A 25,841-nucleotide genomic window follows, 5' to 3' on the forward strand; every position below is an offset into this window, starting at 1 on the left:
CCAGCTGTGGAGCTTTGTTAAGAGGTTTTTTTTACGGATTCCCCAGTTGGGTCGCCATCTTCCTTATTGGAGAGGGTTTTATCTTGTTCCGGGTTAGAAGAGTGCAGTGAATCTGGTATGTATGAATGGATCGTAGGAGAAGAGTTGAGTTTGGTGGAAGGGGTGAAGGCTAAATGGGTGGTGGAGATGGGGGTAAATATTGGAGGAGGAAGCAGGAAGCATGGAGTGAGGGGCTGTGGAGGGTGAATGCCACGTCATGTGTGAGATTGAGCCTTATCTAACTAAAGGTAATGTTTTGAGCGCACCTCACTAAGGATAGGATGGGTCATTGTTTGAGGGGGTGGAGGATAGGTGCAAACGCTGCTCCAGCAGGCCCACACAAACGTGTTCTGGTCCTGTTTTAACCTGGTGGGTTTTTGGATGTCCTTTATCAGCACTATGTCAGCGATCCTAAGTACTGAGTTAGAGTCCTGCCCTTTGGTGGGTATTTTGGGGGTTTTGGATGTGCCGAAACTGCGGACGGGTGCAGAGGCGGATATCCTGGTGTTTGCTTCATTGGTGGCGCAGAGGCGGATCCTGTTGGGCTGGTGGTTGGCAAAACTGCCTAGTGCTTCGGCATGTTTAGGGGATTTGATGGCGTTTTTGCACCTCATCAAGGTCAAATAACACTGTGAGGGGGTCAATTGAAGGTTCTACCGGAGATGGTGGCGGTTCATTTGTATTTCAGAGAATTAGTCACTGTTAGCTGTTTTGGTGGAGGGGTGAGTAAGTAGGGAGGTCTTCTTTTCTTTTTTTTTGTGTTTTACAGGTTAGAAGGTTGTGTTGGGCATTTGTTTGGGGTTTGTGTTTGCTTAAAGGTTATTGTTTGTGTGTTTGTAATTTTGTATAAAATGCTAAAAATGTAATTAAAATATTTCCAAAAAAAGTTGCAATCAGATCATCCATGATTTTATTGAATGGTGTAGCAGGCTCGAAGAACTGAGTGGCCTACACCTGCTCCTAATTTGAATGGTTGCATGATCTGCAGTACATCAATGGTCACAGCCTGCCAACCTGAGAATGACCTGTTTATTACGATGTTTTCTGTCCGTTAACCGATTCCCAATCCAGCTAGTATATTACCCTCAGTCCCATGTGCTTTAATTGAGCTTACTAGTCTCCTTTCCGATATTATCAAAAGCCTTCTGATAATCCAAAAACGCCACATCCACTGATTCCATCTCATTTATTCTGCTAATTGCATCCTAAATAAACTCGTAGCAGGTTTGTCAAACATAATTTTCTTTTCACAAATTTATGTTGACAATCACAAATTTATGCTGACTATGTCCAATCCATTATTTTCTAAGTGCCCAGTTATCACATCTTTTATAATAGGTTCTACAATTTTACTTTGGGATTATTATATTTGCTACCTTCCAATCTGCGGGATTAGTCCCAGAATCTATAGAATTTTGGAAGATGATCACCAATGCACCCACTATCCTTATAGCCACCTCTTTCAACACTGGATGTAGATCAGATCCAAGGGATTTGTCAACTTCAGTCCCATTAATTTCTCTAGTATTACTTTTTTTTTTAAAAACTACAGGCAATATTAATTTCTTTTAGTTGCTCATTCTTGCTCGTCATTTAGTTCTCTAGGATTCTTTGGGGGAGCGGGGGAGTTCTTCATCTTCCTCGAGGAAGACAGATTTATGTACCTCCCTCCACAAGTCGACTAACCCAACTGCTATTCTTGTCCCCGTGTTAACCAATATAGTGAGCAGCTTTGTCTCGTCAGGTGTTGTCTCCTCTCTTTCAAATTCGCCACCATCACCTTTCTCCTCAAAAAAGTGACTTGTGAACCCATCACCTTTGCAAACTACCATCCTTCTCAATTCTCCCTTGTCTCCACAAAGTTCTTTGATATGTTGTGTTGTGTCCCAAACATCTTTCCCGGAGCTTCATGTTTGATTCTCTCGGCACAGGTTTCCACCCTGTCAGAGTATCAAAAAAGGCTCTTACCAAAGTTATAATTAACATCTGGCTTGGACAAAAGTAAACTATTCCTCTTTCATCAGCACGGTAGCATTGTGGACAGCACAATCGCTTCACAGCTCCACGGTCCCAGGTTCGATTCCGGCTTGGGTCACTGTCTGTGCGGAGTCTGCACATCCTCCCCGTGCGTGCGTGGGTTTCCTCCGGGTGCTCCGGTTTCCTCCCACAGTCCAAAGATGTGCAGGTTAGGTGGATTGGCCATGATAAATTGCCCTTAGTGTCCAAAATTGCCCTTAGTGTTGGGTGGGGTTATTGGGTTATGGGGATAGGGTGGAGGTGTTGACCTTGGGTAGGGTGCTCTTTCCAAGAGCCGGTGCAGACTCGATGGGCCGAATGGCCTCCTTCTGCACTGTAAATTCTATGATCTATGATCTTGCTCAACATGTCTACAGCCACAGTTGACCACATCATCCTCCTGCAACACCTCTTTAGGTGGAAATGCATTCACTTGGTTCCATTATCGTCTAATTGTACAGTAAGTAGCCTTCCAACACCAGGTTAAAGTCCAAGAAGTTTGTTTGGAGTCACTAGCTTTCGGAGCGCTGCTCCTTCATCAGGTGCACCCCAGCCCAATGCCGGCATCGCCACATCATGTCTAATTGTAGCCAGACAATCCCATGAATAGCTTCTCCACCCACTGCAGTACAGTTACCTATGGTGTCCACAAGCATCCATTCTTTGTCCCCTCCTATTTCTCACTCACATGACACCATCCAAAAACACAACAGTTTCCATACATATGCAGACAATACCGAGCTCTATCATCACCTCTATTCATTCCTCCAGGCTCTCTAAATTGTCAGATAGCTTGCCCAAAATCAGTACTGGATGAGCAAGAATTACCTTCAATTTAATATTAGGAAGACCAAAGTCGTTGTCCTCAGGTTCCTCCAGAATCTTGGCCCCCTAACTACTAACTCCATCCCTCTTCCTGTAATTGTCAGAGGCTGCACCCAACTGTTCACCAATTGTCAGAGGCTGCACCAGACTGTTCACCAACCTAGTGTTATATCTGATACAGATGAGCTTCCATGCAGATTTCCACGCTATGACTAAAACAACCTATTTCCAACTTGGGTTAAAATTGCCTGGCTTTACCCCGCCTCAGGTCAACCGCTGCTGAAACTTTCATCCAAGCTTTTGTTACTTCTAGACTCAACTATATTTTCCTTTTTTATTTATTAATCATAATCTTTATTAAAATCACAAGTAGGCTTACATTGACACTGCAATGAAGTTACTGTGAAAATCCCTTAGGCACCACATTACGGCGCCTCTTCAGGTACGCTGAGGGAGAATTCAGAATGTCCAATTTACATAACCAGCATGTCTTTCAGGCCTTGGGCAGCACGGTAGCACAGTGGTTAGCACTGTTCCTTCACAGATCCAGGGACCCAGGTTCGAATCCCGGTTTGGGTCACTGTCTGTGTGGAGTCTGCACATTCTCCCCATGTCTGCATGGGCTTCCTCCGGGTGCTCCGGTTTCCTCCCATAGGTTCCTAAAGACGTGCTTGTTAGGTGAACTGGACATTCTGAATTCTCCTGTGTACCCACACATGCGCCGTAGTGTGTCAACTAAGGGATTTTCACAGTAACTTCATTGCAGTGTTAATGTAAGCCTACTTGTGATACTAATAAGGATTATTATTAACCGGAGCGCCCAGATGAAACCCACGCAAACATGGGGAGGACGTGCAGACTTTGCACAGACAGTGACCCAAGCTGGGAATCACACTCAGGTCCCTAGAGCTGTGAAACAACAGTGCTAACCACTTTGTATTAATTCATGGGATGTGGGCGTCACTGTCAAGGGCAGCATTTATTATCGAGCCCCAATTGCCCTCGAGAAGGTGGTGAGGAAGCATATTCTTCAACCGCTGCAGCCCATTGTATTGTAGGAAGCCCCACAGCGCTGTTAGGGAGTTCCTGGATTGAATGCCGATTTAGTTCTAAGTCAGGGTGATGCGTGACTTGGAGGGGAATCTGTAGGGTTAGTGCCCCCAATAATCCACAAGGTTATCCACAAATAATTCACATAAGGAAACATTAAATCAGCTGGCTAAAAGCTTGGTCAAAGAGGTAAGAAGTATTGTAAAGAAGAAAACTGGGGTAGAGAGGTGGGTGGAGTTTGCACGTTCTCCCGGTGTCTGCGTGGGTTTCCTCCAGGTGTTCTCCTTTTCTCCCACAGTCCAAAGATGTGCAAGTCAAGTAGATTGGCCATGCTAAAATTGCTCTTCATTGTCCAAAAATCTGCAGGTTAGGTGGGGTTACAGAGATAGGACCAAGGTAGAGTCCTCTATCAAAGGGTCAGTGGACTGAATGGCCACCTTCTCAAATGTAGGGATTTTATGGAGACATTTAGGGAGGAAATTCCAGAGCTTAATGCAGAGGCAACTGAAAAAAACTGCGCAGCCACCAATGGTAGAGCAATTATAACTGGGAATGCACAAGAGGCCAGAATTAGAAGACACCGCTACAAAAATTTCTCTGGTCCTTGAATGTTTGCAACATTTCTGTCATCAGCTTGTGTAATACCAACAAATCACTAAAGATAAAATGAAAAGGAGGAGGAAACCTAGTTATATTGGGTTTTTTTGACCTTGGGATAATCTGAATTATGGAGAGCAGCTAAGCAGCTGTCAATTTGGGGAAACTTTCAGTAAGAGTAATTCAGTTATTACAGACTTCGGAGGCTGGATTTTTAACAAGTACTATTGGGCCCACATTCAATGTTGGAAGGAGTGCAATTTGGTGCCACTGTCATGATTCCAAGCCAGTGAAAGAGAATGGCTTAAGGTTAGATTGGTTGCCTGCTGGCTCGTAGCCAATTTAAGCTATTTGAAACAAACCTATAGGCCTATTAAGGCCCCATTATAGCACTGACTGGGATTTCAAGCAAGAGACCACCTCTATCCCCCAGTTGGCTGTTCCCTGGATGGGAAGCCCCTCCTGGATTATGACCAGACACAGCATTTTGAAAAATAAAATTAACTTATTTGCCTGTGTCCCATGCTGCCTGCATCCTTACATTGACAGCTCTCACCTGCGCTGGTGAGGTTGCCAACCTGAGTGTGGAGGACCAGCAGCCCGTTGTCTCTGATTGGTTGGCAAGTCCACTCCCTGGCCTTTAATTGGCTGGAACATTGAAAAGGCAGTGGGCATGTCTAAAGCAAGCCATGTGGTGCCAGGATCCTGAACTGGCCTTCATAGGTCCTGTTCCCGACCCGCGATTAATTTTAATTCAGCCCCAGAACCTATGGAGATCACTTACCAATGGAAGTACAGAAGCAGTGGTCTTAAATAGTAATCTGTCCTGCCTCTAATTATCATGTGTTTTCAAGACACAGGCACTCCTGATTTTTTTGTTATCTCCTGCCCCAGGCAAAAGAAAATCACAACCAACACAATTTTCTTTAAAAAAAAATTTTTTTAGAGTACTCAATTCTTTTTTTTTTCTAAGGGGCAATTTAGCGTGGCCAATTCGCCTACCAAGCAGATTGTTGGGTTGTGGAGGCGAGATCCAAGCAGACACGGGGAGAATGTGCAAACTTCACATGGACAGTGACCTGAGGCTGGAATCAAACCCAGGTCCTCGGCGCCGTGAGGCAGCAGTTCAGAGAAGCCGGAGCTCATGGAAAGGAGGAAGGCCAATGTCGTGGTCTTCGCCTCTCTGATTGCACTGTGCCACCGTAGCGCCCTCACAATTTTCTATACAATAGAATCACACATGATCATTCGCAAATCGATTAATATACTGAATCTGCGGCTGTGGGAGCATGGAGGTGAGCGGGTGGTGAAGATCAAGGAGAAATGGGAAGCGGAGTTGGGAATGGAGATCAATTGGGGAGTATGGAGTGACGCACTGCGAAGGGTAAACGGGCCCTCCTCTTGTGCAAGGATGAACCTGATACAGTTTAAGGTGGTGAACAGGGTGCATATGACTCGAGCGAGAATGAGTGGGTTTTTCAGGGGTAGCAGATGAGTGCGAGAGGTGTGGGTGGGGGCCAGCGAATCACGCACACATGTTTAGGGGTTGCAAAAAAGTAGGAAGATTCTGGGCGGATGTGTTTGCGGTCTTAGCCAGGATAGTGGAGGAGGAGGTGGACCCGGACCCTTGGTGGCGTTATTTGGGGTTTCAGAGAAGCCGGAGCTCATGGAAAGGAGGAAGGCCGATGTCGTGGTCTTCGCCTCTCTGATTGCACGGCGGCGAATTTTGCTGGAGTGGTGGTCGGCATCACCACCAGAGGTAGCGGCTTGGTTGGGTGACCTTTACGACGTCCTGCGGTTAGAGAAGATGAAGCATGCGTTAAGGGGCTCAGCAGGGCAGTTTGAGAAAAGGTGGGGGTTGTTTGTGACCGTGTTTGAGAAGCTGTTTGTTGCAGGGGGTGAAAAAGGGGAAAAAATCTGTACAGACTGTATAGTTGATTGTTGGGAAGTATGTTTCCCGGGGTGTTTATTTGCTGTAACCTGTTTTGATACTTATTTGTAATAAAATACTTTTTTTTTTAAATATACTGCTCTGCGCTGTAATTTAAGTTGGGAGTAATGTTTATCTTTACTGTCATGTTGCCAGGAAGTCATTGTTATTGTTTTGTTTCCTTAAAACTGACTCAGATGGGCCTATACATTTTTCCCATCATTTTACTGTTAAAATCTAGTTCTTTGATCAAATGTTTGCGCATTCACTCAGCATTTTTATTCATATTACTCTTAAGAGCTTTAGAACATTTCATGACATTAAATGTGCTTTATAAATGTAAATTGTTGTAAAAATATTGATCACAACAGCTGAAATCACAGTATCTGGTTAACCACATCCTTATAAATCAGTTCAGAACGGATACCCCATTATTAGGTCCAGTTTAAATTGTTCACAGTGGTTTTAATATCATGGGTTACCTTTATGTGCTCTTGTAGTTGGGCTTCATGTTGCCGTGAGAGCTGCTCATGTTGTCTCTGAAATTCTGCTATAAGAAGCTGACGTTGGATTTGCTGTTTTTGTTTTAGAGCAATCAATTCCTGTTGTAGTTGCTGTTCTCGTACATTGGGGTCAGCAGCTGGCACTGTAAACTGATGATCAAGCCGAAGATCCATTGGTGTACTGGGTTGGACTTGAGGAAGCAATGCTGTGCTTATATCAACTATAAATAAAAAATATAATACAATTAGAACCAGTAACTCATTCTGGTATTTTTAGCGTGCCAAAACTATTACGAAAAACTCATACAAATCTCAGGAATCAATTAAAGATCCCTATTGTAATAGATATAGGTACTGACACATGCACAAATTAGAAATACAATGAAACCACCGTATCACAGAACGATCACTGTAGTCATGTTCTGTCCAGTTTACACAATGTCTGTTGTAAACAACCAAATACCTCCATCGTTTTCCTGAGTGCCAATGCTTTGAAGGATGTGTCAGAGAGCAGGGCAGCAAAACACAGGAATACAAACAGGAATCCAGAACCAGTGTGAACTCGACACAAGCTACAGGCTTGGCTGAACAAACTAAAGAAATATTGATACATTTGCATACATTTGGGTCATGGAAGTAGTCTGACTGGATATGATAGAAATAGATTGTAGCCTGACTGAAAAGACTGGTAGAATTCCTTGAATGAGGTTAATCAGAAAATAAATAATCTCTTAAGGTATTTACATGTACCTTATTCAAGACTCTAATCTTTCCGACAACTATTTCCTCAGATTATTTTTTGTTAAAAATTTTCATCAACTCTCACAACACAATGACAATAAAATAGTTTTGTTAATTATTGTTAAAAGAACATTGGAAAAATTGATAGCCATAATTTAACATAGCGAAACATTGAATTTCCTAAAATGATATATCATGTAGATTTGCTAAAACTGGATATCAAATCTAAAAGCTGTAAAATGAAAATAGGTCAGGGGTTCTGCGGAACCCTGGAGTTCTGCTGGATACATCCAGGAGTTCTGCTGTAGACCAGGCTGATGTATGGGAACATAGGAACAAGAGTAGGCCATTGAGCTCTTCGAGCCTGCTCCGTCATTCAATGAGATCATGGTTGATTTGTGACCTAAATCCATTTCCCTGTCTTTGGCCTATATCCCTTAATACCTTTGTTTAACAAAAAAAACTATCTATTTCAGATTTAAAATTAACAACTGAATGAAGCATCACTGATGTTTGCGGAGAGTTCCAAACCTCCACCACCCTATGTGTGTAAAAGTGCTTCTTAACATCTCTCCTGAACGGCCTTGCCCTAAGTTTCAGACTATGCCCCCTAGAATCTCCAACCAGTGGAAACAGTTTATCGTTGCAATATCCCGCATGGATCCTACAGAGTGGGAATGCTCATCATCCTCGTGGAGTACGAATTCCCCCGCTAGGGGTGCGGTATCTCAATTAACCCAGTTATGTAAGGCTGGCCAGTAAGGCACTGTAAGAGCAGGAGTCCGGTATGGATCTATTAGGTAGTGTACATATAGTTTGTGTAAATAAAACTTTAGTTTCTTATTTACTAGGTGTGGACTTCCAGTGTCCTCATTAAATTGGTTGCGAGTAATAAACTGGTATGCTGCCGACGCTGCGACGTACTCAGCTGAGCCACCTCCCCAATTTTCTGGATCCAGGTTTGGATTTTTTTGATTAGCCATACCTCTGTTTGGGCGATTTGATGGCAGTGTTGAAGACTGGAACGCTGAACGAATGCGTTATTTCTTCCTTTATTAGTGACATTTATTAGTTATTTATAATTATTTATTCATAATTTATTATTATTATTTATAATTATTTATTAGTGACATTTAAGGGGCATATTGACAAATACATGAATAGGATGGGAAGAGAGGGATACGGACCCCGGAAGTGTAGAAGATTTTAGTTTAGACGGGCAGCATGGTCGGCACAGGCTGGGAGGGCCGAAGGGCCTGTTCCTGTGCTGCATTTTTCTTTGTTCTTTGTTCCTGGCCGACAATATCACAGAGAACTAGTGGCAGACTCGGATTATTCAAGATGGCGCAAGAGCGAGGCAACTTCTTGCAAGCTGTGCCCAGCATACCCTATAATTCTATCTTTTAGTCTCGTTCAATGCTTCTAAAACTTCATTCTAACTGTTTTAAACTACCTACCTCGTATTAAGTTGATCTTTTCTCTACATCTTGCTGTAACGGTAACATTATATTCTGTAGTCTCTCCTTCCTTCCCTATGTACGGAATGCATTGTTTGTACAGCATGCAAGAAACAATACTTTTCACTGTATACTAATACATGTGCCAATAATAAATCAAATCAAAAAGACGGTGACACTATTGACGGCCTGTGGACCGCATACGTTCGGGTGATCCAGAGTCCCTCATACCCGGCGACTCCGGATACGTAATCTTTGACCAGCTTGTGACGCTTGTGGTACAAGACTAACCCGACCTTGTCAATAATCATTCAAAGATATTGGTTTAATGCGGCAGAGAGGTCCTCCTGTGAGTCTGTCACCAAGTTCATATCCCGGCTACGGAAGATTTTTGGGAGTATGGATCTAATTTGTCCGATATGCCCCACGATCATTTGGTCTGTGCTATTAATATTATGGACATTCAGAAAATTATTTTGTGCAGTCTCCCTAGCTTTTCAGCAGGTGCTACTGAACTCCCTGTCTCAAGAAAGCACGGAATGTCCAAGAGATATAAGGGATGGAGGTGAGTGTCTTGGGATATTACTCCTCACGTGGTATCCCTGCACCATGGCAGAACGCCACTATGACTCCGGCAGCTGGATAAAGAACCGGATACCGAGACCTGAAGGTGATTCCGGCCCGTGCATAACATGTGGACGCCAGGCGTACCCGGAGACAGTAGGGCCAGCACTCCAGGCTCCCCAGTTGAGGTAGGCGTCAGCAGCATCTGGATGACATAGAAGAGGCAGAGGATGAGGCTGAGGTGAAGCTTAATGGTTTGGCAGTGCCCCGTGTAGCCCTATTCGTATTCCGATATGAGTAAATAACCAGATGCTCCAAATGGAGCTGGATATGGCAGTGGCTGTTTCTCTAGTGGCGTGGAGCACTTTTGATCCTTTAAAACAAGGAGTGCATACTTGTCTTTGCGTAACATGGTAGCTCGTTTGGCCACTTCTACAAGGGAATGACTAAATATCGTATGGTCCACCCTCACTCCAGTGGTTCATGGTACCAATCAGTATACTTTCGCCTCATTGTTGTGCAAGGAAACGGCCCTAGCCAGTTGAGCCGCATTGCTACACCAGCTGCAATTGAATTGGCAGCATTGGATTGGATTAGATTGGATTTATTTATTGTCATGTGTACCGAGGTACAGTGAAAAGCATTTTTCTGTGTGCAGCTCAAATAGATCATTTAGTACATGTAAAGAAACACAAGGAACACAATATAAATACATAGACACAGGCATTGGGGGAAGAATACAGGAGTGTAGTATTAATCAGAGCAGTCCATAAGAGGGGTGTTTAGGAGTCTGTTCAGAGCGGGGAAGAAGCTGTTTTTGAGTCTGTTCGTGCGTGTTCTCAGACTTTTGTATCTCCTGCCCGATAGAAGAAGTTGGAAATGTGAGTAAGCTGGGTGGGAGGGATCTTTGATTAGGCTGCCCGCTTTCCCCAGGCAGCGGGAGGTATAGATGGAGTCAATGGTTGGGAGGCGGGCTCATGTGATGGACACGGCGGTGTGCACGACTCTCTGAAGTTTCTTGTGGTCTTGGACCAAGCAGTTGCCATACCAGGCGGTGATGCAGCCCGATAGGATGCTTTCTATTGAGCAACTGTAAAAGTTGGTGAGAGTCAATGTGGACATGCCGAACTTCCTTAGTTTCCTGAGGAAGTATAGGCGCTGTTGTGCTTTCTTGGACGTAGTGTCGACATGGGTGGACCAGAACAGATTGTTGTTGATGTTCCCAACCTAGGAATGTGAAGCTGTCAACCATCTCCACCTCGGCACAATTGATGCAGACAGGGATGTGTACGATACTTTGCTTCCTGAAGTCAATGACCAGCTCTTTAGTTTTGCTGACGTTGAGGGAGGGATTGTTGTCGTTACACCACTCTATTAGGTTTTTTATCTCCCTCCTGTATTCTGACTCGTCGTTGTTCGAGATCCTACCCACGATGGTCGTGTCGTCAGCAAACGTGTAGATGGAGTTGGAGCCATATTTTGCCATGCAGTCGTGTGTGTATAGGGAGTTTAGTAGGGGACTAAGTATGCAGCCTTGTGGGGTCCTGGTACTGAGGACTATCGTGGAGGAGGTTTTGTTGTTTATCCTTACTGATTGTGGTCTATGGGTCAGAAAGTCGCATGTCCCCCAAGTGGGGTCTGGCAGTCTCTGCATGGTACGGAGCATACACACGGAGGTTTTTCAACCTGGTTTAGGTACCATTAAATGGGCCATGGCCAAAATCCAGGTGGACCCGAAAGCCAGGCTTTGATATTTTCGTGCTCGCCTCGTTCCCTACGCTATAGTGGAGATGGTTGCAACCTAACTTTTGCATTTATAAAGTTTGGGCATCATTCAACATTTGCACTTCGCTGATTGGGCAGCGCTGGTGGTCCCCGTAATTAAGCCGGAAAAGACAGTCTGGCTATGCAGAGACTATAAATTGACCGTGAACATGGCTTCGAGATTGAACCGTTGCCCTTTACCAGGCATCGATGATTTCTATGCAACATTGGCCAGTGGCTGTACATTCACAAAATTGGACATGAGCAATGCTTATCCACAGCTGGAGTGCGATAAATCCTCCTGGAAGTACATCACAATTAATACGCACAAAAGGACTCGATGAATGCACCAGACTCCTGTTTGGAGTATCCTCGACGTGTGCAGTTTTCCAGCATATCATAGAGAACATCCTGCGTGGTTTATCACGCTGCAGTTTATTTAGACATCGTGTTAGTCACAGGGACCATGGATCAAGAACATTTGCAGAACCTCGAGGCGGTGTCAACGTGTTTTTCCGAATATGGGGTCTGCCTACGATGCATGAAGTGTCTGTTTCACGTGAAAGAAGTGGCATGTTTGGGATATTGGATGGACCGGGTCGTCGAGATGATACGAGCGATCAAAGCGTCCCCGCTCTGCGAGATGCCACGGAACTTTGCTCTTTTCCTGGACAAGTAAATTACTATGGTCGATTTATTGGCTACCGTCCCAGCCCCCCTCTACTTGCTCTTGAAGAAGCGCCAGCCTTGGGCTTGGGGCCAGGACCTGGAAGTAGCGTTGTTAAAGGTGAAGCGGCAGTTGTCCCCTTCGGGAGTGTTGACACATTTTGACTCTTCAAAACCATTGTACCTCACGTGCGATGCTTCACTATATGGCATTGGGGCAGTTCTGTCCCATCGGATGAGCAACGGCTGTGATCGTTCAACCGCTACTGCAGCCGAGAGAAAATATGCCCAGATCGAAAAAGAAGGTCTGGTGGTCGTATTCGCTGTAAAAAGGTTTTATCAATAAGTCTATGGCTGCCATTTTTTTATGGTCACCAATCACAATCCATTGCTAGGCCTCTTCAGTGAAGACAGGGTGATTCCGCCAATAGTGTCTGCGAAGATCCAGTGCTGGGCTTTTGTTATTGGTTGCCTACGAATACTCTTTCGTGCACCGCCCAGGGACCCAGATTGTGCATGCGACGCACTGAGTCATCTTACCTTGTGGATCAAATCCTAAGTGGACAAAGTAATTGCTGTCTTGAATTTTATGGACTCCTTGCCTCGTGTGTTCGTGACAGGATGCAAACCGACCCTTTACTTATCAATGTGTGACAGCTGGTGCTATATGGTGGGCAGCAGTGACAGCTACCAGGGGAATTGAAGGTTTTCTCCTCTAAATTGTTGGAGCTGACCATGGAAGACTGTATTCTCCTGTTGGGCACGAGGGTTGTTGCCCAGCGAAGGGCTAAGCAATCATGTCGAAGGATCTTCACAGCCGACATCCCAGAGTGTCCAAAATGAAGATGCTGGCGAGAAGCTACGTCTGATGGCCGAGTTTGGACACGGATATTGGCCCAACAGTGCTCCATCTGTGAAGAGCACCAGAAACTCCCTGCGGCGATACCCGGACATCCTTGGGAGTGGCCGGGGTGCTCTTAGGCTCGCGTACATGCCAGCTTCACCCATCCCTTCTTGGGTTCAATGTTTCTCATCCTGGTCGATGCCCAAAGTGGCTGGAGGTCCACGAAATAGCAATCACTCCCCAGGCGGTCATTGAGCGATTGCGTATTTCTTTTGCCACCCGCAGAAACCCTGAGGTATTCATGACCAATAATGGGGCCTCTATCACAAGCAATGAATTTGCAGCTTTGGTGGAAAGCAACGAAATTCGCCATGTGCACACCGTCCCACAACATCTGACTTCGCATGGTTTGGCAGAGAGGGCCGTGCAGACGGTTAAACGGGGGCTCAAGAAGCAGACATCTGGCTTGATGGACACAAGACTGACAGGAATTTTATTCTTGTTCAGGACCATGCTGCACACAGTAACTGGGATAGCCCCCACTGAGATGTTAATGGGTCATAAGCTTTGTTCTTGACTGAGTTTGACTCTACCAGACATCGACGCAAAGGTGCGACATAACCAAGATTTGCAAGGGCATTACTCAGTTTGACATCAGCTACTTCAACGCTTCGCACCTGACAACACTGTGATCGTTTGTAACTTCAAGAATAGTGTTCGTTTGTAACTTCAAGAATAGTGTTCGTTTGTAACTTCAAGAATAGTGCTTGCTGGGTCTTTGGGATTGTTGTCCATCAAATGGGACCAGTCTCTTACCAAGTTCAGATCTGGGGGCAATTCTTGAGCCGGCACCATAATCACATTCGCTCACGGAGGTTGCTCCCTCGTGAAGTACCTCGAAAAAAACCTGTCCTGGATCCTCCAACTCCATTGCTGAACCAGCCTGCTGTGATGCCTCCAGTCTCTCTCGGCACCAACATGCCTGATGTCATGTCTTCAGACGCCAAAATGGAGCGGCAGACCTCAGAGGTCACTGACGCCGATTCCGTAGTTCAACCACCTCCTGACGATCATCCGCCACAACCTTCCTGCCGCAGACTCCCAGCAAGGCATATGTCGACTGATCTGGAGCAACAGCTCTATGATGACTAGCCGAAGCGACTCCGACATCCTCCGCCTGCTCTTCCTCATCGCTCGTCGAGGGGGTCTTCAGGTTCGCATGGGGGGGGGGGGGGGAGGAGGAGGAGATAAGAGAGCGTATTACCTTGCAAGGAACCTATAGAGTGCGAATGCAGGTCTTCCCTATGCTCCTGGCAGAGTACGAGCTTCCCCGCTAGGGGCGGGGTATTTCAATTAACCCACGTATATAAGGTCGACCAGCAAGGCCCAACAGAGCAGGAAACCGGTAAGGGTCTAGCGGGTAGTATACATATTGTTTATGTAAATAAAACTTTATTTCTTATTTTACTAGGTGTGGACTCCCCATGTCCTTATTAAAATCTTGATCTACTCTTTCTTTTCTTGTTAAAATCTTGAAGACTTCGATCATATCACCCCATAGCCTTCTAAATTCTCGAGAAAACAGGCCTAATTTACACAATCTCTCCTCATAACTTAAATATCCTTCCTCAGGTGTGGTGCACAGATCTGCCACAAGTGAGATCTAATCAGGGTTTTGTAAAGCTGCAAAACCTATGTGTCCTTATACTTCAGTCCTCTAGATATTCAGATCAGTATTCCATTAGACTTCTTGATTACTTTCTGCATTTGTTCGTGGCACTTTAAAGATTTATGCACCTGAACCCCCAGGTCACTTCGGACCATCTGGAAAGTACCCGATTTAAATTTTTTGGATAACATCACACTTGCTTATATTGAAATTCATCTGCCACAGTTTTGACCATTCACCGAGTCTATCAAAATCCCTTTATAATTTTTATGCTGTCATCTACACGGTCTACAATGCCACCCAACTTTTTGTCATCAGCAAATTTGGCCCCAACACAGATTCCTATGGGACACCACTAGTCGCATCCTGACAATCAGCTTTGTCAGAATGGCGTCATGCCTAAAATATGGGCGGCATGGTGGCGCAGTGCATCACTGCTGCCTCATAGTGCCAAATATTTAGATTTGATTCCCACCTTGGGTGACTGCGTGGAGTTTGCACTTTCTCCCTGTCAGAATGGGTTTCCTCCAGGTGGTCCGGTTTCCTCCCACAGTCCAAAGATGTGCTTGTTAGGTGGATTAGACATGCTAAATTGCCGCTTACGGTGAGGTTACAAGGTGGGGAGTAGGGTGGTCTTTCAAAGGGTCAGTGCAGACTCAATGGGCCAAATGGTCTCTTTCTGTACTATAGGGATTCTCTGATATTTGACTGAATTTTTTGAGCACGTGACTAAGTCCGTCGGTGAGGGTAGTGCAGGTGATGTAGTTTACATGGATTTCAGCAAAGCATTTGACAAGATCCTACATGGGAGACTTATAAAGGCGGCAAATGCACATGGGATACAGGGGAACTTGATAAAATGGATTTAAAGCTGGCCGAGCTGTAGGAAACAATGGGTGATGACAGACGGCTGCTTTAGTGACTGGAAGCCAGTGTCCAGTGGCATACCACATGTATCTGTGCTGGGTCCCATTTTCCTAGGTCCTATTATCCGTCATTTATATAAATGACTTAGATGATTATGTGGGGGGTAGGATCAGTAAGTTTGCGGATGACACAAAGATAGGCCGGGTGGTTAACAGTGAGGCTAAGAGTCTTGGTTACAGGAAGATATAGGAGGGGATGGTCAAATGGACAGACAAATGGCAGACAAAATTTAATCCTGAAAAATGTGATGTCTTGTTACACTTTGGAAGGAGCGATTTGACAAGGAAATATTCAATGATTGGCACCACACTGGGAAGTCCTGAGGAACAAAGAGACATTGGCGTGGCTGTAAACAGATCTCTGATGGCAGAAGGGCAGGTTAATAGGGTGGTGAAAAAGATATATGGTACACTTATCTTTATCAATTGTGGCATAGATTACAAAAGCAAGGGCATTATGTTGGAGTTATATAGAATATTGGTGAAGCCACAACAGGAGTATTGTGTGCAGTTCAGGTCGCCACATTATAGGATGGATATTATTGTACTGTAGCGGGTGCAGAGGTGTTTCACCAGGATATTACCTGGGATGGAACATTTAAGTTATAAAGAGAGGATGGATAGGCTTGGGTTGTTTTAGCTGGAGCAGAGACGACTGAGGGGCGATTGAGGTGTATGGGACAGGGTGGAAAGGGAATAGCTGCTCCCCTTATTTGAAGGGTCAGTTACAAGGGGACACAAGTTCAAGGTGAAGGGTGGAAGGTTCAAGGGGGAGTTGGGATTTGAGGGAAACCTTTTTTACACAGAAGGTGGTGATGGTCTGGAACCCATTGCCTGGGAGGGTTGTAAAGGCGGGTTGCCTCACATCCTTTAAACAGTACCTGGATAAGCACTTGGCACGCTTTAAAATTATCAAATTATAAAAATTATCCAAGCGCTGGCAAATGGGATTAGGATTGGCAGATTAGTTGTCTTTCATGTGGCAATGCAGACTCGATAGGCCGAAGGGCCTTTTCTGCTCTGTATTTTTCTGTAATTCTATCTTTATTTTTGGTCACCTGCCACAAAACCAATTTCCCAGCGATGCCAGTAATTTGCACTCACATCTGTGGGCTTCTACCTCAGTTAAGTTTCTTATGTAGGACTCTATCAAATGATTTCTGGAAGTCCATATAAACAATGTCTACAATCATTCCCCTGTCCACTACCTAAAATATCCCATGTCTAGAATTTTTTCTGGAGTGGGGAACTAGAGACATCGGCAAGACTTGCCCCTTAAGAGATTGGGTCTTTTTTAAAGGGTGTCCAAATCTCAAAGTTAAGTTGAAGGTCCCCACTACCCCCAGCCATTGACATCGCAACCCTGACAGGTATGGGTAACACCCCCAACTCTTGGCTCCAGAGGGGCAACTGTTCCCCATCCAAAAGTGTCCGGGTCATTTCTCCCCCCTCCACGCTCATGAGGGTGACCCGGCCCCACTCCATTCACCCTCTTTGGCATCAGATCATTCCCCCTCCCAAGTGAGCATACCCCCACTATGGCGTCGCTGAAGGGCCCCAACACCTTTAAAGCCATCCCCCTTTTCAGCCCCCACGCCATTCGCCCACTTCAGCCCCCCCCCCCCCCCCGTTTACCCCCTCCACACTTCATACACATCATTCGCTTCCCCCCCCCCTTCATACTGTCCCTTCATGCCCCCACCGGGCTTCCTCCCTTCTGGCCCCCTAAAGGCCTGGCACCACCAATCTGACACCCTGGCAGTGCAATCCTGTCATCAAGTTGCCGATGTGGCACCAACAGGGTATCACTGCTAGAGTGGCATTTCCCAGGTGCCAGGGCAGGGTCCTGCCTGTCCCTGATCACCCAGGGGCTCCAATGGCCTCCGAACCCCACACGTCATGGTCATGTCTGGTCTCTGTTGATGGAGACCAGTACCGATTGGTGCTGACCTCGACCGGGCTGTGCATATTTCAGTGAATTTTAAGACTCATTTAAATATGTGGATCTAGATCACGCCAAGCAAGGGCTCCGAGGGTGGGGAGTACCGTGACCAGTTCGATGCCCAGATCGAACACGTTTAGGGGCTCTCCCACTATTCATTTGGAATAGCTGGATCAGTGCCAGACGCTATGTGACCAGAGAATCGTGCCCTTAGAAATTTGTTTTTGTATGTTTTCTTTAAAATATTTTTATTCTCCTAATTTTCCACTTTTTTTTAAATCAAATATACAACAAAAAAAATAACCAACAATAACAAATACAATAACAATCCTCCAGCCAGCTTTCCTTTCAACGGACAAAGGCAAACATCACCCCTACATTCCAAATGCAACAAAACAAAAAAGACCAATAGAGAATCCACGGTCATCCCATGCATAGTAAACAATACACTCCCCACCGACTCCCCCGATGTCCCCCCCCCCCCACCTCCCCCCCCACTAATGTTCGATGACATCCAATTCTTGAAAATGCAAGATAAACAATCCCCATGAATTGTAGAACTCTTCCATCCTCCCATCTCATTCAAACTTCACCTTCTCGAGCGTCATAAATTCCAACAGGTCCCCCCGCCACGCCGAGGCACAGAACCCGACATTCACCCCAATAGGACCTACGTTCTGGCAATCAGTGAGGCGAACGCTGAGACATCTGCCCCCGCACCGACCTGTACCCCAGGCTGGTCCCGAAAATGGCTTCTAGGGGCCCTGGTTTGAAATGCACCAACCCCGAGTTAACATTAAAAACCTCCCTCCAATACCCCTCCAACTTCGGGCAGGACCAAAATATGTGCACATGGTTTGCGGGACTCCTCCCACAGCGCTCACATGAATCCTCCACCCCCTCAAAGAATCGGCTCATCCTCACCCTCGCGAGGTGCGCCCGATACACAACCTTCAGCTGTATCAGCCCCAACTTCGCACACGAGGTTGGGGTGTTCACCCTCCGGAGCACCTCACACCACAGACCATCCTCCATAGCCTTCCCTAACTCTTTCTCCCACTTGGCTTTAATCCCCTTGAATACCTTACCCTCCCCTAGAATCTTCCCATAAATCGCCAATATCACGCCCTTTCCCCTCTCGTCAATACCTCTTCCAACAATGTGGAGGCCGCTACTATCTGGAAGCTCTCAACTTCCTACCTGGCAAAATTCAAGAGCTGCAGCTATCTTACTACTTTCCCCTGTCCCAGTCCATATTTCTCCCCTAAATCCTCCAGCCTCACAAAACAACCTCTCAGGAATGGGTGCTTTAATACCCTAGCCCACTTTTCCTCCCATCTTTGAAACCTCCCATCCCATTTCCCTGGCTCAAAGCTATGGTTCCCCCAAATAGGCATCTCTCTTGACCCTGCCGACAACTTAAAATAATGCCTGTCTCCAAATCTTCAGCGTTGCCACCTCCGCTGACTCCCAGAATATTTACCTGGGGCCATTGAGAGCAGCACTGTTGCCAACGCCCCCAGCCCCAAACTCCTGCACAGACTCTCCTCAATTCTGACCCATTGGAAACCCCACCCCACACTTTTTCAGCATTCGCTGCCAAGGAATACATAAAAAAATTTGGGAGGCCCAGCCCACCCGCTTGCCATCCTCTCTGCAGAAGCCACCTTCCTAATCTTAGCCATCTTGCCCCCCCCCCCCCCCCCCCCCCCTTCTCCACCTCCTTGAAAAACACCTTTGGTAAAAAGATTGGTAGTAGGCACTGAAATATAAACAAAAAACGCGGCAGCACATTCATTGTAAACGCCTGCACCCGGTCTGTCAGTGACAGAGGAAGACCATCCCATCTTGCCAAGTCCACTTTCACCGTCCCCACCAAGCTAGTACGATTGTACCTACAGCGAGCCCCCCCAGACCCGCGCCACCTGCACCGCCAGAATGACAGCCCCCCACTCCCACCCAGGACACCACAAGGTATTAACTTTTATCCAAATTTAATTTATACCCCGAAAAGGACCCAAACGTTCGTAACAGCTCCAGTATAACCCCATCCCTGCACTCGGCTCTTGATAAAAAACAATAATAAATAACCTGCACACAAGGACACCCTGGCGGGATTCTCCGGTCGCCGACGTCAAAATCAAGTTCAGCAATCGGCTGGAGAATCCAAGTTTCCGACAGAATCGGGAGCTTTCGTGATGCTCCGCCCCCTCCAACAATGGCGTACTGACGGCCTTAGGATGTTACTCGAGGCCCTTACCCAAATGTTCCGCTTCCGACCGGAGTTCCCAATGGCGTGGGTCTCTCATAGTTTCATCCATCAGGAACACGGTTTGGCGGCTGCAGACTCAGTCCAGCGTCGCCACAGTCGGGGGAGACCCGATCCGCGAGCTGGGGCGTCTTTGTCAGGGGTGGTTGGGGGGTGGTCCGTGGCTCCGCGAACGGCCGGCACCATGTTGCATGGCGAAGCCGCTGCAGGCTGCCGGGTCACTGTCTCTGCGGAGTCTGCATTTTTTCCCCGTGTCTGCGTGGGTTTCCTCCAGGTGTTCCTGTTTCCTCCCACAAGTCCTGAAATAAGTGCTGTTTGGTAATTTGGACATTCTAAATTTTCCCTCTATGTACCCGAGCAGGCGCCGGAATGTGGCGACTAGGAGCTTTTCACAGTAGCTTCATTGCAGTGTTAATGTAAGCCTACTTGCAACAATAAAGATTATTAAAAAAATAGATCATTGCTGGCTGGAGACAAGGAATGCAGAGAGACATTTTGAAAGCAGTAGAAGGAGTTGGTGGTGAAACTTCGGAGAGGAGTTGCCTTCTAATCTGCCTGATACCGAGTCCATAATTCTCCCACAGCAAGATAGATTGAGATCTGTAGGTTTCTTTTCTTGTTGTCTAATGGGAAATTGTATAGTTGTATTAAGGTGTAAATTATAAGCTGTTCTTTATGGGTGGGAAGTTAAAAAGTTTAATATTGTAGTTATAATAAATGTTTGTTTTAAAAATAACCAAGCCCTATTTCTTTATGCAATCACTCCTGGAGCAAATCATTCTTTCAACACAGTCTTTCAAATGAACTAAAATATTGGGGTTTCAGTCCAGTATCCTAGCCACAGTTCTGATCAGGTCTGTGATTGTAATAAGTCTAATTGGAGATAAGGAGAAATTACTTCTCTTGGGGAGTATTAGACGTTGGACTTTTCTTCTCCAGAGAATGGTGGAGGCTCAGTCATTGAATTTATTCTAGGCTGAGTTAGCCAGATTTTTGATAAACATGGGAATCAAGAGTTAGAACAGTACAGCACAGAACAGGCCCTTCGGCCCTCGATGTTGTGCCGAGCAATGATCACCCTACTCAAACCCACGTATCCACCCTATACCCGTAACCCAACAACTCCCCCCCCCTTAACCCTACTTTTTAGGACACTACGGGCAATTTAGCATGGCCAATCCACCTAACCCGCACATCTTTGGACTGTGGGAGGAAACCGGAGCACCCGGAGGAAACCCACGCACACACGGGGAGGACGTGCAGACTCCGTACAGACAGTGACCCAGCCGGGAACCGAACCTGGGACCCTGGAGCTGTGAAGCATTTATGCTAACCACCATGCTACCGTGCTGCCCACAAGTTACGGAGAGCAAGCAGGAAAGTGGAGAAAAGGCCATTATTAGATCAACCATGATGGTGGAGCAGGCTCACGGGGCCAAATAGCCTTCTCCAGCTCCGAATACTTGTGGATCTTAAATCATATCTGATTTAAGTAAAGGAAAACATACTTGTTTTTAAATTATTTGACAATAAATACAACTTGACAATATCTTTATTAATGGGATTAAGAATCAGAGTGCTATTATGCCAAAATATTCAAGTTACTGAACACAAGATTGCAGTTTATCACACACTAACCAGGATGATGTCAGCAATGCAATTCTTTGAATTTGTCTTGAAGCGTAGTTAAGTGTCGCGAAAAAAAATGTTTGACCTTTCAAGATCAAGTATGACTCAATACGACTGAAGAACTTCCATTCCCTCATTGATACAAAGTATAAGATAATCTGGCAGTTGTTGAAACTATTAGTAATGCAGAGAACTTTCCACATTTATGCAAATTCCATATGCTGTAAATCCCAAAGTTTGTTTATTTGCAATATGTTGTGTAACTATTGCTGATCTAACAATTCCATTGAATCATTAGCAGGAAGAGTAGAGGCACAAACTGAAAAACTTCTTTGTAAATGGAAGTTCACGGGCGGCACGGTAGCGCAGTGGTTAGCACTACTGCCTCACAGCACCGAGGACCCGTGTTCAATCCCAGCCTCTGTCCGAGTGGAGTTTTCACATTCTCTCCTGTGTCTGCGTGGGTCTCACCCTCACAACCCAAAGAAGTGCAGGGCAGGTGAATTGGCCAAGCTAAATTGCCCCATAATTGGAAAAAAGTTAATGGAAGTGCATATACTTCCTAACATTATTGGAATGTTGGAGAGTTTTGGGTACTAATGAAGAGAATCATAGAATTTACAGTGCAAAAGGAGGCCATTCGGCCTATCAAGTCTGCACCGGCCCTTGGAAAGACCACCCCACTTAAGTGCACACCTCCACCCTATCCCCGTAACCCGCAACCCCACCTGAGCTTTTTGCACACTTTATTATGGACAATCCACCTAACCTCTACATCTTTGGACTGTGGGAGGAAACCGAAGCACCCAGAGGAAACCCACGCAGACATGGGAAGAACGTACAGATCCGCACAGAGAGTGGCCCAAACCAGGAATCGAACCTGGGGCCCTGGAGTTGTGAATCAATTGTGCTAACCATTGTGCTACCCAAGAGAGTTGCTATCCCAAGAGGTGTGTTGGGGGGGGATGAGGGATTGGTGTTTATGGAGTACAATTCCACAACAATTGTACACCATGGGGATTGTTAATCATATGTTTGCTGTGAAGGGAACGAATAGTTTATTTCATTACTGACATTCAGGGCCGGCTCAAGGTACCGGCAACTCGGGCAGTCGCCCGGGGCGCCATGTAAAAGACTCGGGTCCCGCGCATGCGCAGTTGGGCCGGTGCCAACCAGCGCATGCGTGGTGGCCGCCCTCCCTCAGGCCGCCCCGCACAAACATGGCGGATGGATCCAGGCTCGCCGGTGGTCACTCCGGTCCCCTCCCCTCGGGCCCCCTCTGGCCCCCCCGCACCCCCGGCTCCGCCCCCCCGAAGGGCGCCGAAGTTCAGCTTGCCCGGGGCACCAGCAACCCTAGGGCCGGCGCTGCTGACACTCTTAATTTAATGAGAGACAGGAAGCTAAGCCTTCATTCCCAATAACAATTGAAATTTTAAAACTTTAAAAATCTCAAATCTGACCCACTTGTGGGGAAAGGAACGAACAGCCAACCCACTCCAAGGAGTCAAGTTAGCCAATTAAATATTTTAATGAGGCTGGGCAGATTCACATTTAATCTACTTTTGGGTTTAACTCAGGCCTCAAGAAATCTGACATCTGAAGGGATACAAGAGCAGCTTTGGAGAGAAGATAAGTGTTTCTCTTCCCAGGTTGAGGATTAGACCTCACTATTTTCTGAGATAGTGAGGGGCAAGACCAGGGAGGGATTTGAGAACAAGGATGAGAATTTTAAAACAGGATATTGCTTGGCCAGGAACAATATAGGTTAGAGAGCACCAGAATGAAAGGGAACAGGACTTGCTGTGAGTTATGACATGGGAGGAGAGTTTTGCATGATCTCCAGTTTAGAGGGTAGAACATATGAGACCAGTCAGGTGTATGTCGTCAGAATTGAGCCTATAGAGGTATTGAAATCATGAGTGAGGGAAACAGCAGCAAATGAGCTGGGTCAGCAGCGAAGTAAGGTGATGTGATGAAGATGGAAATAGGTGGAGCTATTGCTTGCGAGAATTTGTGATTGGAAGCTCATCTCGGGGCCAAATATGACATTAAGGTTTCAAACACGTGTCCTGCCACTGTCAGGGATAGGTGGCTAGGAAGCAGTTGATAGTGAGCACTGAAAAGAATGGTTTTCATCTTCCCAATGAAAGGCAGCATGGTGGCACAGTGGTTAGCGCGTCTGCCTCTGTGCCAGGGACCCGGATTCAGTTCCGTCTTTGGGTGACTGTGGGGTTTGCACATTCATCCCGTGGTCTGCATGGATTTGCTCAGTTTTCCGGTTTCCTCCCACAATCCAACGATGTGCAGGTTAGGTGGATTGCCCATGATGAAATTGACCCATAGGTTAGGTGGGGCTCGGGAATAGAGTGGGGGAGTGGGCCTAGGTCGAGTGCTCTTTGAGGGCTGGTGCAGACTTGATGGGCTGAATGGCCTCTTTCTGCACTGTAGGTATTCCATGGTTCGATGATTTTATGTTACATTGGAGGGAATTTCTATTCATCCAGTACTGGATATTAAACATGTGATGTGACAATTTAGATACAGTGGAGGAGTCAAGAATGAAAATGAAAATCGCTTATTGTCACAAGTAGGCTTCAAATGAAGTTACTGTGAAAAGCCCCTAGTCGCCACATTCCGGCGCCTGTTTGGGGAGGCTGGTATGAGAATTGAACCATGCTGCTGGCCTGCCTTGGTCTGCTTTCAAAGCCAGCGATTTAGCTTCGAAGAATTTCAACAGATTTGTCAAGCATAATTTCCCCTTCGTACATTCATGCTGACAGGGCAGCACGGAGGTGCAGTGGTTAGCACTGCTGCCTCATAGCGCCGAGGTCCCAGGCTGTGGGTCACTGTCCGTCTGGAGTTTGCACATTTTTCCTTTGTGGGGTTTCACGCCCACAACCCAAAGATGTGCGGGGTAGGTGGATTGGCCTCGCTAAATTGTCCCTTAATTGGAAAAAATGATTGGGCACACTAAATTTATTTTTAAAAATTAATCCATGCTGACTTTGACTGATCCTGCCACTACTTTCTAAATGTTCCACTATAAAAGTCTTTGAGAATGGATTCAAGAATTTTCCCCATGACCGATGTTAGGCTTACTGTATAATTCCCTGTTTTCTCTCCACCTCCCTTTTTGAATATTGGATGACATTGGCTACCCTCCAATCTGCAGGAACTGTTGCAGTGTTTATAGAATCCCGAAAGGTGACCACCAATGAATCCACTATTTCCAGAGCCACCTCCTTAAACATTCTGGGAGGCAGATTCTCAGACCTTGGGAATTTATCCACCTTCAATCCCATCAATTTTCCCAGCACCATTTCTGTACTAATATTGATCTTCCTCAGTTCTTCCCTCTCACTAAACCTTTCATTCTCCAACATTTTTAGTATCTGATTTGTGTCCTCATTTGTGAAGACAGATTCGTCTAGATATAATAGATAAAAATTAGAGTCACAGATGACACCCAGTAAAGATGCACTTAATAAGCAGTACAGTATACCAATACCAGACCTACATAATGTTAATAGGAATAAACATTGAACTTAACAAAACACAAACTTCTAAAAATTATAATGACTGCTCTCTAAGATAAATGGCAAACATAAAACCAAAAGCAAACAAAAATAATATCCCTCCAAAGACGTGAATGCTTTAAATGTCTAGTGTTCAGAATCATTTGAGTAATTGCACCTGTTTTCTATTTCCACTGGATATTTGCTCATCAGTTTCACAAAAAGTAAACAGGATGTGGACTACAAAGGACTGACTATACAGAGTTCAAAATCAACCTCCCAGAACAAAGAATTTATCACCATATATTGAGCAAATGAGTACTTCCACATATACCAAAGTATTTTCCAAAAGTCTATTTGAACACAGATGAAATAATATACAAACGTGGTTATACGACTTTTGGATCAGTTTTACAATCTAAATGCTCATTATCAATTTCTGCTGTAATCTCATGTAAAAAAAGTAAACTGCTACCAGGCCCTTCCCAGTTGCAAACAACTCTGATGGCAATAAACTGCAGTAAACTATCAGTAATGTCAGTAACATAAATTAAAACTCAACTAAAACAAGAATGCACGTTTCAAAATGCTTTTCGGTGGCAGTGGTTTTGGAAGGCACACCATAGCAGCAATATGGGGTGGGATTCTCCGCCGGCGGGATTCTCCGTTTTGCCGGCACCCGGGGGTTTCCCGACTGCGTGGGGCTGCCCCACAATGGGAAACCTCATTGACTGGCCGGCGTCATGGAGAATCCCGCCAGCGGGTCGAGGCAGAAAAGTGGCGTGGCGGGGTGGAGAATGTACATTCTTAAAGTTATATTTTTTGTTATTTAGTTTTATGGGCATCTCTGGCTGGGCCAGCATTTATTGTCCATCCCTAATTGCCCCTTGAGAAG

At 45.8% G+C, this 25,841-nt stretch overlaps 1 protein-coding gene across 1 annotated transcript in view; it reads right to left on the bottom strand.

The window, feature by feature from the left end:
• hdac4 (histone deacetylase 4) overlaps positions 1–25,841 on the bottom strand; it is a 699,895-nt gene that overhangs the window by 304,933 nt on the left and 369,121 nt on the right. The window contains 1 exon segment of the mRNA XM_038788077.1: positions 6,940–7,181. Within this exon segment, the coding sequence (XP_038644005.1) occupies positions 6,940–7,181 (242 nt within the window).

Source organism: Scyliorhinus canicula, chromosome 2 (genome assembly GCF_902713615.1).
Source record: "Scyliorhinus canicula chromosome 2, sScyCan1.1, whole genome shotgun sequence".
Taxonomy (NCBI): domain Eukaryota; kingdom Metazoa; phylum Chordata; class Chondrichthyes; order Carcharhiniformes; family Scyliorhinidae; genus Scyliorhinus; species Scyliorhinus canicula.